Here is a 16,229-nt window from a genome sequence, read left to right as displayed (position 1 = left end):
GGAGAGGGGGAGTGGGGGGGTGGGGTTGAATGGGACCTCACATATATATTTTTAATGTAATATTATTACAAAGTCAATAAAAAATAAAAAAAAATAAAAAAAAAAAAAAAGAGAGGGTTTTTGTTTCTCCTTCTCTACAGTAGTGAAATTGGAAATTCTTGCCCATACTAAAAGACAGTCTACTATAGTGTCTACAGCAGGATAATGGCAGGCAATCTGGATTGAGAGATACTTAGAAATCAAATATGGAGTGATCACACTGAATGGCAATCTAAGATATTTGGACTTTATTAAGTGAGGAATATTTGATCAGAGAAGGGGCAAAATCAAATTTATGTTACAGAAAGATTAATCAGTGGTGATATGCAGATTATTTTGCAGGATTTAACAAATGGAGGCAAGAAAAATTAAGAGACTTGTAGTATTTGAACAAGTAATTTACCACTTCCATAACTATTCCTTAAAGAATATTAGTTAAAATTATTCCATATACAGAAGGTTCTTTAACTTTATTAGAGAAGTCCTTTAGATCCCTTTATTAATAGTTGTAGAAACAATCAGTAATCAGATTATCACAAAGGCTTTGAAAGGTTATATTTACTAGTGATCATAGTGATCATTTTTCTTTTGTACCTGGAACAAATTTTCTATCTCTCTTGGCCAGTGTATTGGACAAAGCACTTTGTTCAAATAGGAAATGGATTGGGGCTTTTTTTGAGAAATGTTCTGAGAGTTTGCAGAAATCAAGAAAAGTGAAGTAGCATACAAGACTTAATAACTTCTTAAATTAAAAAAAAAAATTGGTCATGTGAATTCCAGCTTTAATTTAGAGGAATCTGACTTTGATCAAAATATGAAGGGTGGTAAATTTTAGAGATTTTTTTTTGGGAAACAGTTTAATAAAATTTTGGTACTGGTGTGGATCTAGCACCATGTTTGGCTCCTTAGGTGTTGCTTACAGCTTTATTGTAGATAACATTGTTCAGTGCCGTGCCTTTCCTAGAATTTGGTACCTGTGGCTTTTGTTGGCTATGTTCACTGCTAAGTTTAAGATTTAGGGTTGCCTGAAATCCAGCTATAGATCTATCATCTATAAACTGTTGCACAGTTAGCATTTATGATAAAGTTTGGAAAAATAAGAGAGGTGGCAGTAAAATATATTTTGAAATCTAAACTTTGTGCTATGAGTAGCGTTTCAAGGCTTGTTTAATGACACCAGTTGTAAAGGAGCACATAGCCTTTGTATATTCTAAACAGAAATTCTTTGATAAAGATACTGATTGTGAAGTAAACATTGCCAACATATTTATAAGCATGCTTTATGTTTAAAAGAAATAGCAAAATGTCTCCTTCTTTCTTTCACAATTACAGGGCCATCTTCACAGGGTCAGGTGAACACTTAGAAGAGTCCTGTGCTTCGTTTTAATAATCTGCTGTTGTCTTGAAATTGTGAATAAGTTTTGAACAAGGGGCCTGCATTTTCATTTTGCACTGAGCCTCTCAAACTATGTAGTCGTTTCTGCATAAATCCTTTGGTTACTTGCAATTGACTTGCACTTTGCTTAGTTCCCATCACTTAATCCCAGACTCTTTTAACATGTGAAATGCAGAATTTAGGTTGACTACTGACATCTAAGCAGTTTGACTAAGTACAGGTTAGATATTCACAGAATCTCAGCTTCGTTAGCCAAAAATGACCACTTGAAGTTAAATGAATAATTTAGCAGGCAGGTTCCAAAAGAGCAAAGACCAAAAGCCCCAGAGCAAAGGAAGAAAAAAAAAGAAAAGCAATGAATAGACATGAGGTGTCTGCCAGCATTCTCTCTGACTCCTTTCCAAGCCTACTATAAGCCAATCAACCGGCATATGTCATGTCCTACAGATGGAAAAACAGCTCTGTGCAAACATATACAGTGCAAATGCATCGATCTGTCACGTAGCTGCTGGAGGTTATATTTGTTAAGCAGCCTGCCAGTTCCCATGAATTTTGGAGTAGGGTAGTTGGATGGTGGGTGGTAGATGAATCTTATTTGTTTCATATGGAAAGTGTGCTGTCTTTAATAGGCATAGTGGCTTCTTTGGTGCCTAGAGTGAGTCTGATCTTATTTTTCTCCTCACATTGCTATCTTAGTCCTGTGTGTTGGAGGCAGAGTGGGAACCCCAGTGATGGATGAGACATTGTAGATGCAGCCATCGGGTAAGTGGTCTGAGACTGAGAGGTCAATTGACCCTTTGATATAGAAACAGTATGAGACACATCATAGAGTAGCTAGGTGAGGACAGTGAGAGTTGCCTGTTTTAGTTAATATTTTCTAATGTTGAGGAATTTTAAAATCTGGATATTATGCAAGGCTTAGAATATTTGTATTAAGGTATAATGGGTATAGTGTTTATGTTACAGTTGTCATTGAAAAGGAGAATGACAAGAATACATATTTTAGGCTTGGGGAAGATTAATAAAGAGAGGGTACTATACTGAGTGCCATTATCTACCTATTACATGATCTGTGGGTATCATGTGAGTTATGAAATAGGAGTGGCCTGAGATGTGGAAACCATATAAGAGTTTTGACCTGCTGCAGACCCCTACTCCCTAGCCCTCATTGTGAGTGGATTTGGAGTGGAATCACCTTACCTCTGGCCAACAGGCTGCAATAGAACTACCTATGTTTAGAAGGAGAATCATGGTTGGTACTGATACAGGGGCAGTATCAACCAAAGATCCTTGCTCTGAAGGAACTTTGTCTTTCTCGGTGGAACAACAATTTGCCTTGCTTTATTTTATGTCTCCTCACAGTGGGGCGTTGGACATTCTCCTCTTTCCATCAATAGCAACAGTTCCTGTTTCATTTTGATTAATGTATTTCTGAGGATATTTTGAAATTTCTATACTCTTTTCCCCATTAGATTACCAAAAATGGAAATAACCCACATGGTAACAATTACGTTATTGTGAAAATATCTCCCTTGAATTTAACTGTTTCTCATCTAGATCACAGAAAACAATTCAGTCCATGCTTACCTAAATTAGTTTTCATCAGCATCCAGTACATCTGTCCTTCTGTTAGCTATCCTGATATGTACCACTGCTAGTCTCTGTCTAGATAAGGAACTCCTTCCAAGGGGTTTTGGCCTTTATCTTCAATTTCTTTTTCATTTATCTGCAAGGAAAAGGGAGATGGAGTCCTTACCATCACTTCTGCTTGGCAGTCATAATGGTAAACTAGCTTTGTATGCTATTATAAAAGTCTGAAATGGAGTCCTGAGGTAGACTTTTCCTTAATGGTAGTAAGTAGTGCTAAATTTGAAGTGTGAAGTTTATGCTCTTTAACAGTATATCACACTGCATAAGATAAACATCCACTTGAAAAGTAGTCTGTTTATGTAGATGCTGTATTCCCTTAACCTTAATTTTGCTTTTAATGTTGTTCTGCATCCTATTTGCCAAAACTACCAGAATATTGCAAAGTTCAGGAAGGGACATGTTAGAGACCTGAGTTAATAAAAGTATATAAACTAGTAGCTTTTGAAAGTTTTCACTGTGATGAAAGTAAGATTTTTGGACTAAATTATCAGGTACTTTCATAATAATTTCCTTATCATGTAAATATTCTGCTGAATCATTAAACACAGCAGCATATCAGTTTCATTACTGCCAATGTAAATGGCCCAAGAGCTTTTAGTAACTACTGCTTTTTCTTCTCCTTCACTTTCTTCCTTCTCATTTTGTCTTCTCTTCCTCTCTCTCCATTTCACCCCCTCCCCTTCCTTCTCCTTCTCCTCTGCTCACATCTTGTTTCCTCTTTCAACTCTCTGGTTTACTTTCTTTGATTCTCCCTCTCCTTCCTTCTCTCTGACTCGTATTGCACATGGCCTTCTTGTTCCTTACTAGAATGAAAATGGGACTGATAAAGTACCAAGGGAAAATGGAAGTCCTTTGTTATAATTTACAAAAGATTATAAACAGCAAAGTGTAGATGAAGGAAACATCTTGGTTCAGGGTTTTTGTTTTTTTTTAAATGAGAAACTTTTTTTGATTGTCGTTATGTAACCAGTAAATCAAAATGCTCTAAACTGCATTAACTGCATAATCAGTTGATTTTTCTACAGGTATTTTTAATTTGGAAAGGATGTTAAGCCATGGGCTGACCCTTCTGGCCACACACCTGTACCATATTATTGATAGCTTCAACGTCACAGAGTGAATAATCTGTGAAATAGGTGAATGCTGTTCTTGATAGTCTTCTCTGCCTCTCCAGAATTCTTTTTCTTTTTTTCAGGATCTCTGTTCCCTCTTCCCACTGATGCTATTATCTCTATTTCTTAGTCACCCAAGTCTTGCTCCTGACCTTCCACACTGTTATTCATACGCTCTGGAGCTGCCTCATTCTTTGTCCTTTAATTCATTTGCAACTAGTTGTCAGGGAAAAGGACCTGATAAAGTAAGGATTTATTGACAAAAGTTTAAAATTCTATCTTCCCCAATGCTTTTTCCAAAGATACCTACCTTTTATTTTATTTTATTTTATTTTTTAGGAGAACTGTCAATCAGTCAATTGTTCTCAGTAAAGATATAAGCACCAAAGGTGATCTTATGCTGCAGGGGAGTTTTTGTAAGTAACAGATGACAGTCAAAGTCTACCTGTGAAAGGTTGATTTTGTGTACAGTGGGAGTCATCTTTACTTTTTATCTAGCAAAACTCAGCTAAGAGGGTATCATTACAGAAGAATTTTACACCAGAGAGAGAGAAAAAAGAAAACCAATTCTAGAACTGTGTTGTCCAGTATAGTTACCAGTACTACATGTGGCTATTTGGATTTAAAATCATAATAAAGTAAAATTAAAAATTCAGTTAATTACCCATACTAGCCATATTTTAAGTACTGAGTAGTTTACCTGTAGATCATGGCTACCATATTGGTCAGTGTAGATAAATACAGCAAATTTTCATCCTCACAGTGTTCTTTTGGACAGTGTGGTAGAGTACACTTTGGAATCAATACCATTTCCTTCCAATTTCTTACCAAGACTGTAGTCTTCATGCAGAATCCAAAAGTTATTATTTTGTGATGTTTACAGGCCAATACATTTTATAGATTTTCAATGGTAACTTCAGTGAAATTTTTTGTTAGTCCTAGTTAACTGGAAAATTATTTAGAAATATTTTAATTTATATTTAAGGATATATTCAACTCCAGGAAGTGAGCAGATTCTTAACTATTTTCATGCCAAGAACATCTTTAGTTGTTCATAACTTTGAAATAATCAGAATATTGTCTGCAAACAACAGTTCTCTAGAGAACATGAGGAAGTACTCTAGAGAACATAGGGAAGTACAGCAGTATTCTAGAGAACATAGGGACTATATCAGGAGCATCTGAAGGATGCTGTTGTTGAGAAATCGCTATTATTGAGAAATTGTCACCTCCTAGCATTCATATTCTCACTCATCATTTGTTCAGGAATTGTGGGGTAGACATGGTTTGAGAGCTTTACAGCTATTATATATAACTCTGCTGCATTGGCTACCCCTTTTTTATGCTCTACTATGTACAATCCACACATGAATCAAGAGCTAGTTCTTAACTTGCTATTTCTCCCAAAGGACATAGCAATAGACAGAAGTGGAAGATAGAATCAAACAGAAGTAGAACACAAATGGGATACTTCTTTTTTTCATTTGCCGCCCCCCACCCCCTGCACCTCCCCTCCGTGCCTTTTCTCTCTTTCTTTGTTGGGTTGTTTTCTGGGAGAAGTCCACAGGCATAACAACTGGCATAAACCTTGGAGATGGGAGACATTACTCAAGTATTTGTTTAAATTTTGCAAGTTTGTATTCCTTTGGGTCAGACACATGACTGAGACAAGAAAGATTAATACTACTTAAAAATTGGGGGGCACATGGTATATTTTTAGTGACCATATTATTATGTGTAAAATTCATCTGTATTTTCTCTAAGTTCATAGTTCCAGAATAAGTTATTGCCATTACTTGTATACTTTTAGGATTTTCACACATGGTTTTAAAAACAGACCGTGTGTACAGATAAAACCAACTATGTAAACACGTATTTCCAAATAGATAACAAAGGCTTGAATTGTTCCTTCATTGAAATACATTGCCTCAATCAACGAAATTTTTCTAAGAATTTATACTAATATTTATTCAATATCACATTCAATATCATAACAAAATCAACAGGTTTTCATAACTGTGTATACTATTTTTCTAAAGAAAGGCATTGGAAATGGGGGAATCCTTGAAATTTTAAAAAATTATCGATCTAGCCACATAAAAAACAAGACAAAAAATCTGTGATTTGAGTTGTAAATAGACCTGGAATGCTGAACTCTGATAGAAATTTGCTTAGGAAAAAAAGATTTCTACTTCAGGTGGAATGAATAGATCATTGAAATTTTTATTGGTGTTCTGGTATAATCATCACAGTGCTGTTTGTTCTCTTTAAATTCTCACAACATTTAGAGAAAAATTTTAAAGAGATTCTGTGTATATCTAACCAACTTTATAAGCATATTGCATATCTTTGTAATATATTTTATACTTTTATATTACAATAAAATGTGTTATGTCTATTTTGACTTGCTATAGCTAAATAGAAGTGAACTCTGTGTGTGTAAATTACACAGATTTACCAAAGTAGCATAAATAATTTGTATTATTTATATTGCTAATTTAAAATTTATCACATTTTCCCTTTTACATTTTTCATATATAAAGCTTCTATTCTTCTGATTATTTAAGTCAAAAGCCATTGAAAGAGGGATATATTAGACAAAGGAGAACCCATGAATTTCTTCAATAGCATATTCTGGTAATTACAAGGAGAAATTTTGATTCATTTTTATCACTCACTCTGAAGATTCATAATGGAGTTACTTGAGAAACATTATTTATGCTGCGCAGTTATTATATCTCTGTTCCCAACTTGTAGCATAGCATGAGTTTTTATGAAGAATGTTGGTACTTGATTATAATCATAGCTACATCTGTTTTGATAGGCAATTTCACTTCGGAGAATAGGTATACGATTTTTAGTGTTTTGAATGTAAATCAGATGAATCTCATCATGGAATATAGTGTGTGAATAAGGAATAGAGCTTATTTTGTCATCTTTATTAAATTCAGCAAACTTCTCCAACTATATTGGTTCTGTGCTTCAGTTTGTTTAAAACATTTTATAAATTCCTACATGTCCTGGTTAGCATGGCTAAAGCATTGCTTAGAGTCTCAAATATATTAGATGATTAATATTTGTTGAATAAGTGAGTATCTGATACTCCTCTGTTGTGTTTTAGTATGTACAGTTTCCTTCACAGTACTCTATGTCTCTGTACATCAGGTATTGATCATTGTGTGTCCACAGGTAATAGTAGTATTAGCAAGGAAACCACTGAAGTGGTATCTACCCCCACACAACACCAGATATTGAAACATGTTATAAAGCTACAATAGTTAAAACCCAAGCAGGTAGAAGTAAGTAGGTTTTATTTCCTGCACTCTCGAAGTGATAAAAGAAAGTCTCAAGCAGTATAAATTAATATGAACAGAGGGCAAATATTTAAACTCAGGTTTTCTGATTCTAAAGTGGGGCATATGGGAATACCTTATATTTTTTATGTAACATTTATGCCATCTAAAGCTTCTTTGAAAGTAAAAAATATTATATATATATATATATATATAGCTCCACTTGAAGAGTCCTGGGACTTTAGGCCATATGGCTTTATTTTTGGAAAAATATTTATTAACCCAACATTTTTCTAATAATGAAATTCAAATTTAGCAAAATTAAAATCCTTCAAACTAATTAATATGAAAATCATCACATTTCATTCCAGTAAATAATGAAAGTATTATTTTTCTATCATAATTCCAAATTAATTAATTATATATTTAGAACTTAAATGTTTGAGTCATAATTGTTTATTTTCTTTTAAAAATATTTCTAATGATTTAAATTTTTCATTTTTACTTTCAGATATAAACCACAATTATACTATCCTTAAAAAATTAAAAGCTTTGACCAGGTTCTTTTCTTCTTTTCCCTAGAAATTACAATTGCTGTGAGAGTATGTTTCCTGTAGAAATTTTTTAGGCTCTTACATACATGTGTCTTCAAATATGATATAAAGTGTTGATGTATGCTTGTTTTTTTTAATATATATAATATCATTGTACAATATTAATCTTTAATTTTTATTTTTCACTCTAAAATATATTCTGACAATCTTTCCCAGTTCTTATATATAGCTCCACCTCATGTTCACCTTTAAATACATATAGAATTATGATCTCAGTCTTCCTAAAAGTTAGCAATTATTTCTGTGTTTCTCAAGGTCACAGAGTTTTCTTTCACCATAATTCATTTTGAACTAACATAACCCTTACATTATTAGTTCTTTTATGAAGATAGGCTTTAGGGTACAACCAAAAAGAAAAATGAACAGCAATGCCTATTTATTTTGTAGCTATTCTATTAACAATTTTCAAGTATTTTAAGTAATTTCCTGCCTCATACTTTGGGTTGGTCATCACATTCTCAGTTTGTAGTTAGTATATAGCTTTTATATTTAAAAATACCTATCAGTGTACCAATGAGTTTTCAAATTAATTTTAACCATTCCTTTGCAGTGTCTGATTTTCCTATACTTCCATTCTATAGATAATTGTAATATATATTCCCCTTATAATTACACAGACCTCTTCCCTCCCAATAAGGCAATTGACTGTGTCCTATTTAAGGTTGAATTGGACTCTTTACTGTATATTATTTTGAGGGTAAAGTCCTCTCTTCCCATTAGCTCATTTTTAGATTTCATAGTCTTTCTACTTCTAGCTGTGAGTTCCACATAATTACAACTCCAGTATCTTCTCAAGGTGATCTGATAAGATCTGGATAAGATCACCTCCAAACTCTCAATTCAATGTCCTATGGAAATCCAAAGCCATCTCTGAGAATCCTGTACATTTCTTGTAGCCTCCATAGGCAGTTTGCTTTTAACCATCTTGATTGTGCACCCAGTAAGCCCAGACTTATGTCTGGTCAGCCCATACTTAAGTACCAGATCTTTTTAGTTACAGCACCCTTGTAGATGTTTATTTATATGATTATTTGGCTAGTGAGGCTGTGAGCCCTGTAAGGAGGACAAGGATAATTTATGTTTTGATCACAACTCCATTACTTATGCCTAGTACAGTATCTGACACTTAATGGGTCTGAAGAGGGAAAAATCTAAAAAGTAAGGGAAGAATAATTGAAGAGGAATTGGGAACTTGAAATACAGAGCACTGGAGGCAGACTTAAAAAGAAAGATAAGGAGGAAGAGAGGGAGGGAGCAAGGGAAGGAAGGAGGAGACTGAGGGAAAGGGAAAGAGAGAGGGAGAAGGAGACTAAGTGGGAGAGACAAGGAGAAAGAAGTCCTTGAAGACAGGTGTGAAGAAATGGATGGAAAGATGAACTATAAGTAGAAGTGAGTGATTAGATGGTCTCAGTTTCCTCTGGGTAATAGAAGTTATATAAAATTAGATTAGTAGCCTAAGTCTTCCCTTTTAAGGTATTAGACAAGCTACTTAAACTTGTTCACCCTCAGTTTCCACCTTATTAGCTAGTTATGGTGATATAATGTGGTTGGTAACAAATAAAACAATGAAAGGAGCATTGAATAACAGTTATAGCAAAAAACTGGAAGCAGATTTGGGTAGCATCCTGCCTTTGCTACTGATAGTGTGTTTGGGGCAAGTCTTTGATTCTGAGAAGGAGTGGTATGAGGAAAGAGGAAGAATCAAACTGATTTAACAAAGGAGTTACAAGACATTCTAAAAAGATGAGACTATAGAGGATGATAACATATGGATAAATTTGCCCATAACTGGTAAGTCAGGGTTCAAATTCAGGCTATCTGCTCCCAGAACTGGGCATCTTAATCCCTCAGTGATACTGCCTCCTAAAATACAGTAATCTAATGGAAGAATATGGAGTTAGAACTCTTTTTGGAAAAAAATCATGTCCCATCAGCAACCAAAGTATTTAGGAGGTAAGTATATATTGGTCAGAACCTTGAAAAGAAGAAAATATTTTCCATGTTAGAATAGCATCATGAAAACATAACATTCTACTGTTTGTTTTTTATGGAATTAATTCCATGAAAACACACTGAAAGAACATTTTAACATATAGCTATAACAGATTAGAAGTGATAATTTTTATTTCAGTATGTCTCAAGGCAAATCCAGTGGTATTTCATATTTATTACTTTCATTTGAAGTAGAAAATCCAAGTTATTTTAAAAATTTAACTTTTTCCCTTTCTTTTCTAGCCCTTGATTCCTGGCTTCACAATGCTGAGGATTTTAACTGTTCATATCACATCTATTAATTGCATTTGAGCAATCAAAAATAGTTCTGTTGCCCTCAGAATCTCTTCTTAATGGTTATATCATATTGGTGGGCTATTTTCAAAAATATTTAATTGGTATAATTTGTGTTATGAATCATTGGAGTGGAAAGTCTGTTCTAAATTAGAAAGACAAAGGGAGGCATGGTACCAGTGACAAATGAAAATAAGGAGGTTAATTTAGATGTAAATGAATGTCTTGTTATACTTGGCTGATGGCCAAGACCATGGTTGGAATGATTGTTTCCTCAAAATGATTATGCATTAGATAAAGATAAAAATGTTAAAATTGAATTTTGTAAAATTAATTTTATATTTAAAAAAATTTTTGTCTTTCTAAAAGAGAAAAAAAGAAAGGCTCAATAGAGCAGTAGAATAATAGGAAGAAAATAGGGTCAGGAAAGGAAGAATTATCCTGAATAAATTTAAGAAATTTAATCAATTTAATATCAGATCGATTTTCTAGTTTTTATTTTACATTATCATATACTATGAATATTACACAGTATTAATTTTTCTTTTTTTCCTATCATTTAAAATTATTTTTCTTTTAGTAACTGATTTTTACTTCCTAACTTGGTCCTACAGTTGTAGCTTTTAAAGTTTTACGCTGGCTACTTCTTACCCCCCAAATATTTATCATAATATAATGTAATGCAATTATATATACACACATACAACAATCTTATATATAAGATTACATACTCTGATAATCGTATAATACCCTTCAGAGTCAGTCTCTCTCTCTCTCTCATACACACACACACTCCAAAGGTCATTATAATATTTCATTTTATATTGTGTTCTTCAGAGAACTTTTATTTACCATGCTTTCTCCAATTATCACATTATCCCTAAATCTTGGAAAGGCTTCCTCTCTTATTTTTTTATTAATTTTTTTAATTTTAAAAGACACTTTAGATTACATAAATTTTACATAAAAAATATAAGGGGTTCCCATTCCCCACTACCTCACCCTCCCACACATTCCCACATCAACAACGTCCCTCGTTAGTGTGATACATTTGTTACAATTGATGAACACATATAGAAGCATTACTGCTAACCATGGATTACAGTTTACATTATAGTTTACTCTCTGTCCCGTACCATTTTGTAAGTTATGACAAAATATACAATGGGCTATATCTGTCACTGCAGTGTCATGCAGAACAAATCCAGTGCCCTGAAAATTCCCCCATATTACACTATTCCACCCTCTTCCCTCCCTCAGAACCTCTGGTGGCCACTGCCTTTATATAATGATAAGAGTTCTTCCATTGCTACAATAATAGTAAGTCTTCTTTGGTCCATCATTCATTCCCCAATCTTGAGGATTTGGGGATGGTAATGCCCACTCTGCCTCTAATTGAGAAGGGACTTAGATGCCATGGGCAGATGGATGGAACTATCTTGCTTGCAGTTGCAGACACTGTCTGTTCTTTGGGATGGGTGTTGTCCATCATCATCTCCTTGTTAGTTATCCTGGCTGAGTCCAGTGAACTGGAGGTAAATGTTGCAACTCTGCTGAGAGTCAGGGCTCAACTGGCACATGAAAGGACCAAAGATATAAATCTCTGGGACATATATTTAACAAGCATAGTGCTAATTTGTGCTAATTATTGGGTCAAATAAAAGGGGCAGAAGAGCCTGTGTAGAGAACCTATAAATGACTCTAACCCTTTTACACTGTGGAGCATAAATTCCAAAGTAAGGCCCACTGACAGTATGCCAAATTCCTGAACTATCTATCCTGTTGGATGTCTCTAGAGCTCTCAGGATCCCTGCTGTTTGAGGCACTGTTTATTGTGGCAGTCAACCACATCCCACTGAGACTTGCATAAACGTATCCTCTGGAATGACCCCTGACTCACTTTGAAATCTCCTTGCCATAAAAACTTATTTGTATTTATCATTCCCCCCCATTTGGTCAAGGTCTTTTTCCAAATGCATTGCTATTTGGCACCTAGTAATAATCCCTTGGTGCCAGGGATGCTCATCCCTGGGAGTCATATCCCATGCTAGAGGTGGGGATGGTAGTATGTTTATATGTTATGTTTCGTTTAGAGAGAGGCAACAGTTGAGCACCAAGGAGGCTTTCAGGAGGTAACTTTTAGGCAGTTTATAAAACTATGCTAAGTTTCAATTTCACAAGTAAAGTTCCATAAGTACAATCATCAATATCAAGGGCCTGATGTGCTTCCTGTCTTGATACATGTTAATAAAGGGTCCTAGAGCAGCACACCCTCCATGTTTTCTTCAGAATCTTCTACAGAGGCTGTAGATTATCTTGAATTCTATTGCCTTGAAAACCTCTATCTAATGGAAGTCTTAAAAATACAGTGTCAGGTACCTACAGGTGAAAATAGCAAGTTTTAACAGAGCAATGGAAGGAAGGAATTTTACATTTTAAATGAATAATTAAAATTCAGAATTTTCTGTGATTTGTTAGTGTTAAAGCTATTACGGTTTATTATTTACTATAAGGCTTAATGAAAATAATATTAATTATATGTAATAAAACCTGGACTCTTGGCTGATCTTCACTATTTATTTACTGTATGACCTTGGATAAGACAGTTTCAACTTCACTCATCATCAACTGAAAAATGGGGTTAATGGTATTTTTGCTGTGCTAAGTGTTATCAAGATGAGTTGATCTATGTGAAAATATTTTATAGACAGTGAAACCCTATACAAAGGTTATTATTTTAAATAAGAGTTCAGATGTACAAGGCACTGTATTAAATGTTTGTATTTCACAACAGCCTTATAAGATAGGCAACATTAATATTACAATTTTACAGAACAGGAAGGCTTGACTCAGAAAGTGAAAGGACACCTGGGTGAGATCACCCTGTTGGTATGTGGAAAAGGCAAGATCTGAATCTGGGTATGTCTGACACTAGAACAAATGCTCATAATTGCATCACTATCATCAGTTACCTGAATAATAATTGCTACATAGGATTATGTATGATCTGAGCAATGCAGTAGACATGCCATTCTCTTCATTATCACAACTGGATTCTTTTTTTTTTTTTAAGATTTTATTTATTTCTCCCCACCCCTTGTTGTTTGTACTTGCTGTGTCTGTTCATCTTCCTTGTTTCTTTAGGAGGCACCAAACCTAGGACCTCCCATATGAGAGGGAGGTGCCTAATTGCTTGAGCCACCTCCGTTCTCTGCTTTTGTTGTGCCTCTCATTGTGTTTTTTCTTCTTGTGTCTCTTGTTGCATCACCTTGTTGCATCAGCTTGCTGCGCCTACCCATTCAGACAACTTTCTGTCTTGTTTGTCCTCTTTAGCAGGCACCAGGAACCTGCACTCCCTGCTTTGCTGTGTCTCTCATTATGTTTTTCTTTTTGTATCTCTTGTTGCATCAGCTTGCCACATCTGTTCATTGTGCCAGCTCACTGTCTTCTTTAGGAGGCACTGGGAACAGAACCAGGGACCTCCTGTGTGATAGGCTGGAGCTCAATTGCTTGAGCCACATCTGCATCCCACAAATTCTAAAGATGAAAACAAAGTATTTGTCTTTCATAAAAATAGAATGCCATGGAGTTGTAACCATCCAAATGTGTTCTTCCTTTAGAATTCAGTTGTCTTGGATCCACTCACAGTGACTGAGAAGGAAATAAGGCCGACACTGGAGAAACGCCTTGAAGCCATTATCAGTGGGGCAGCTCTGTTGGCAGACTCTTCGTGCACAAGGGATTTCCATCGGGAGCGAATTATTGCAGAATGCAATGCGATACGCCAGGCTCTTCAGGACTTGCTGTCAGAGTACATGAACAATGTAGGTGACTGGTTTTCCCTCCTACCCTCTCGTTGTATTTTGAGAAAGTGCTGTGGTGTTTTCTGTGTTGAAAATGTGATAAAATACAAATTGAGTATGTTGATCCCACACAGGATAGTGTGCTCGAACCCACTTTCTGAGGGGGTTCTCTTTGGCATGCTCATAGGATACAGGATTGAGATAAGAGTTTCTGTGAATGGAATCAGAACCAGAGGAATCTTTATGTACGATTGCTTTGTTGAGGAAGCATCTTGAATATTAGTTGAAGAAAGGTGTCATGATTGGAGAAAGGAAACTAGAGTTGCACATCAATTTAGAGGATAAAAATAGGGACAGATGGTTCAGAATGAAGTTGGTGAAAAATGAAAGGCCATTAGAGGTTTAAATTTCACTAGTAATGTATAAAGATTAATGTTGTATGGCTCATGGGTCATTTTTGAAGTTATAAAAAGCTTGTACAGTTTAAACAGTTCTTAAACTTTTTCAAACATTACATAGTGTTAAATAGATTTTCTCCATGGTTAGTGTCTCTCAGAACTGTTGGAAATACAAACTTTGGGTAAAAATATTTGTTTCACAGGTCCTTGGTTTCCTAAAAAATTACACGCATACAACACACATATATTCATCTATGGAGTGTCTATGATTATTCATACAGTTAAATCTTAGTGCCATTTATAAAACAGAGAAGAAAACCGTGAAGACATTGTCAACTGTATGTTACTCATGAAAGCTCCTTAAACAATAAAGCTAATCAAAGTAAAGTAATTGTAATAGAATATTTGCTCATTTGCTTTACTTTAAATGGATTAATTAAAGAGTTATGAAGGTATGGTTTGGAAATTATTTGTTACAAAGCATATGACATTTTGGGTATGAAATTTAAGATTTAGGATTGTTCTGTCAAAGTACTTTATGTGAATAATTGAAATGGGCTAAAATTAGTTGGTGATTTTTGAGGACCTTTCAACACATTTGATATATTTCCATAATCTTAATATTTGATGACTTTGGCTCCTGGCCATAAATCTCTTGCCTGTCAAGAAATCAGTTGTACAATAGACTTTGTTAATCAAAAGAACATGTTAGTAATGTTATATCCTACTTCTGAAGGTAGAATATACTAATATTCCTATTTTTAGTATATAATATATTCATAAAGATTTTGTTATATATAAACCTATCAATAAATAATATAAATTACAAATTCATTTTATATATAAACTATAGATAATATTTTTCTATATTTATAGATACAAACAAAACATATATATATGCATATACTCACCTATACATACATAAGTAGGGATGGCAACATGATTTTTGGGGTATAGTGCAAAATGAAATGCAGGAACAAAAGCCTTTTCCTTTCTTCTGAGGTCTTTCTCTTGACCTGTCAGGGTGTTATTTATTTGCAATTTAATGGTAGATGTCCTCAGGCATGGGGATGCTTGTGGGACAAGTGCAGACCCTCACAGGCTGTCCATGGCTGTGTCTAAGGACTTGGCCCTTTAGGATGCATGTGTGTTACTGCTCATTCTGTGCAATACCATGCCTTTACCAGGAGCTTAGTGCAGCAATGATCACTGAGAGGGGAGCAGGCAGCCAACAACCTTTTCCAAGAAGGCAGCGGGAGGCGAGACTGCAACGTGAGTTTCATTGTCCCGTTGAACTTCACTTACAAAATAAAATTTCAAAGGCAAAATTGTTATAACTTTCAAGACTGTGAAGGACAGCATTAAGCCCCAAGCACTAGGCTCTTTTTGGAGAATGGAGCCCAATTCCCAGTCACATGCCCAGGAAGCTGGCCTTGTACATAAGCACATAAATATATATCACATAAAAATAGGGATAATTTTGTGGCTTTCCTGGACTTTGGGTTAACAATTGTGCAGTAACGTAACCAGGAGGAAGCTATGGGAGCCTTCTCTGCTGGGTGCAATCAGTAAAAGGTGCCTTTTCTGTAGGAATTTATCAACACAGGAAGCCTAAACAACATCAGTGAAACACCTATC

At 34.9% G+C, this 16,229-nt stretch overlaps 1 protein-coding gene across 4 annotated transcripts in view; it reads left to right on the top strand.

Annotated features, from left to right (window-relative positions):
* CTNNA3 (catenin alpha 3) overlaps positions 1-16,229 on the top strand; it is a 1,802,485-nt gene that overhangs the window by 407,670 nt on the left and 1,378,586 nt on the right. For all 4 annotated transcript variants that reach the window (XM_012529825.3, XM_071215825.1, XM_058298912.2 and 1 more), the window contains one exon: positions 14,011-14,214. In XM_012529825.3, the coding sequence (XP_012385279.2) occupies positions 14,011-14,214 (204 nt within the window). The remainder of the gene's footprint in view (positions 1-14,010; positions 14,215-16,229) is intronic.

The sequence above is a fragment of the Dasypus novemcinctus genome, chromosome 6 (assembly GCF_030445035.2).
Source record: "Dasypus novemcinctus isolate mDasNov1 chromosome 6, mDasNov1.1.hap2, whole genome shotgun sequence".
Classification (NCBI taxonomy): Eukaryota; Metazoa; Chordata; class Mammalia; order Cingulata; family Dasypodidae; genus Dasypus; species Dasypus novemcinctus.
Note: the sequence above shows the minus strand (reverse complement) of the source record. Positions and strands in the feature narration are given on the sequence as shown.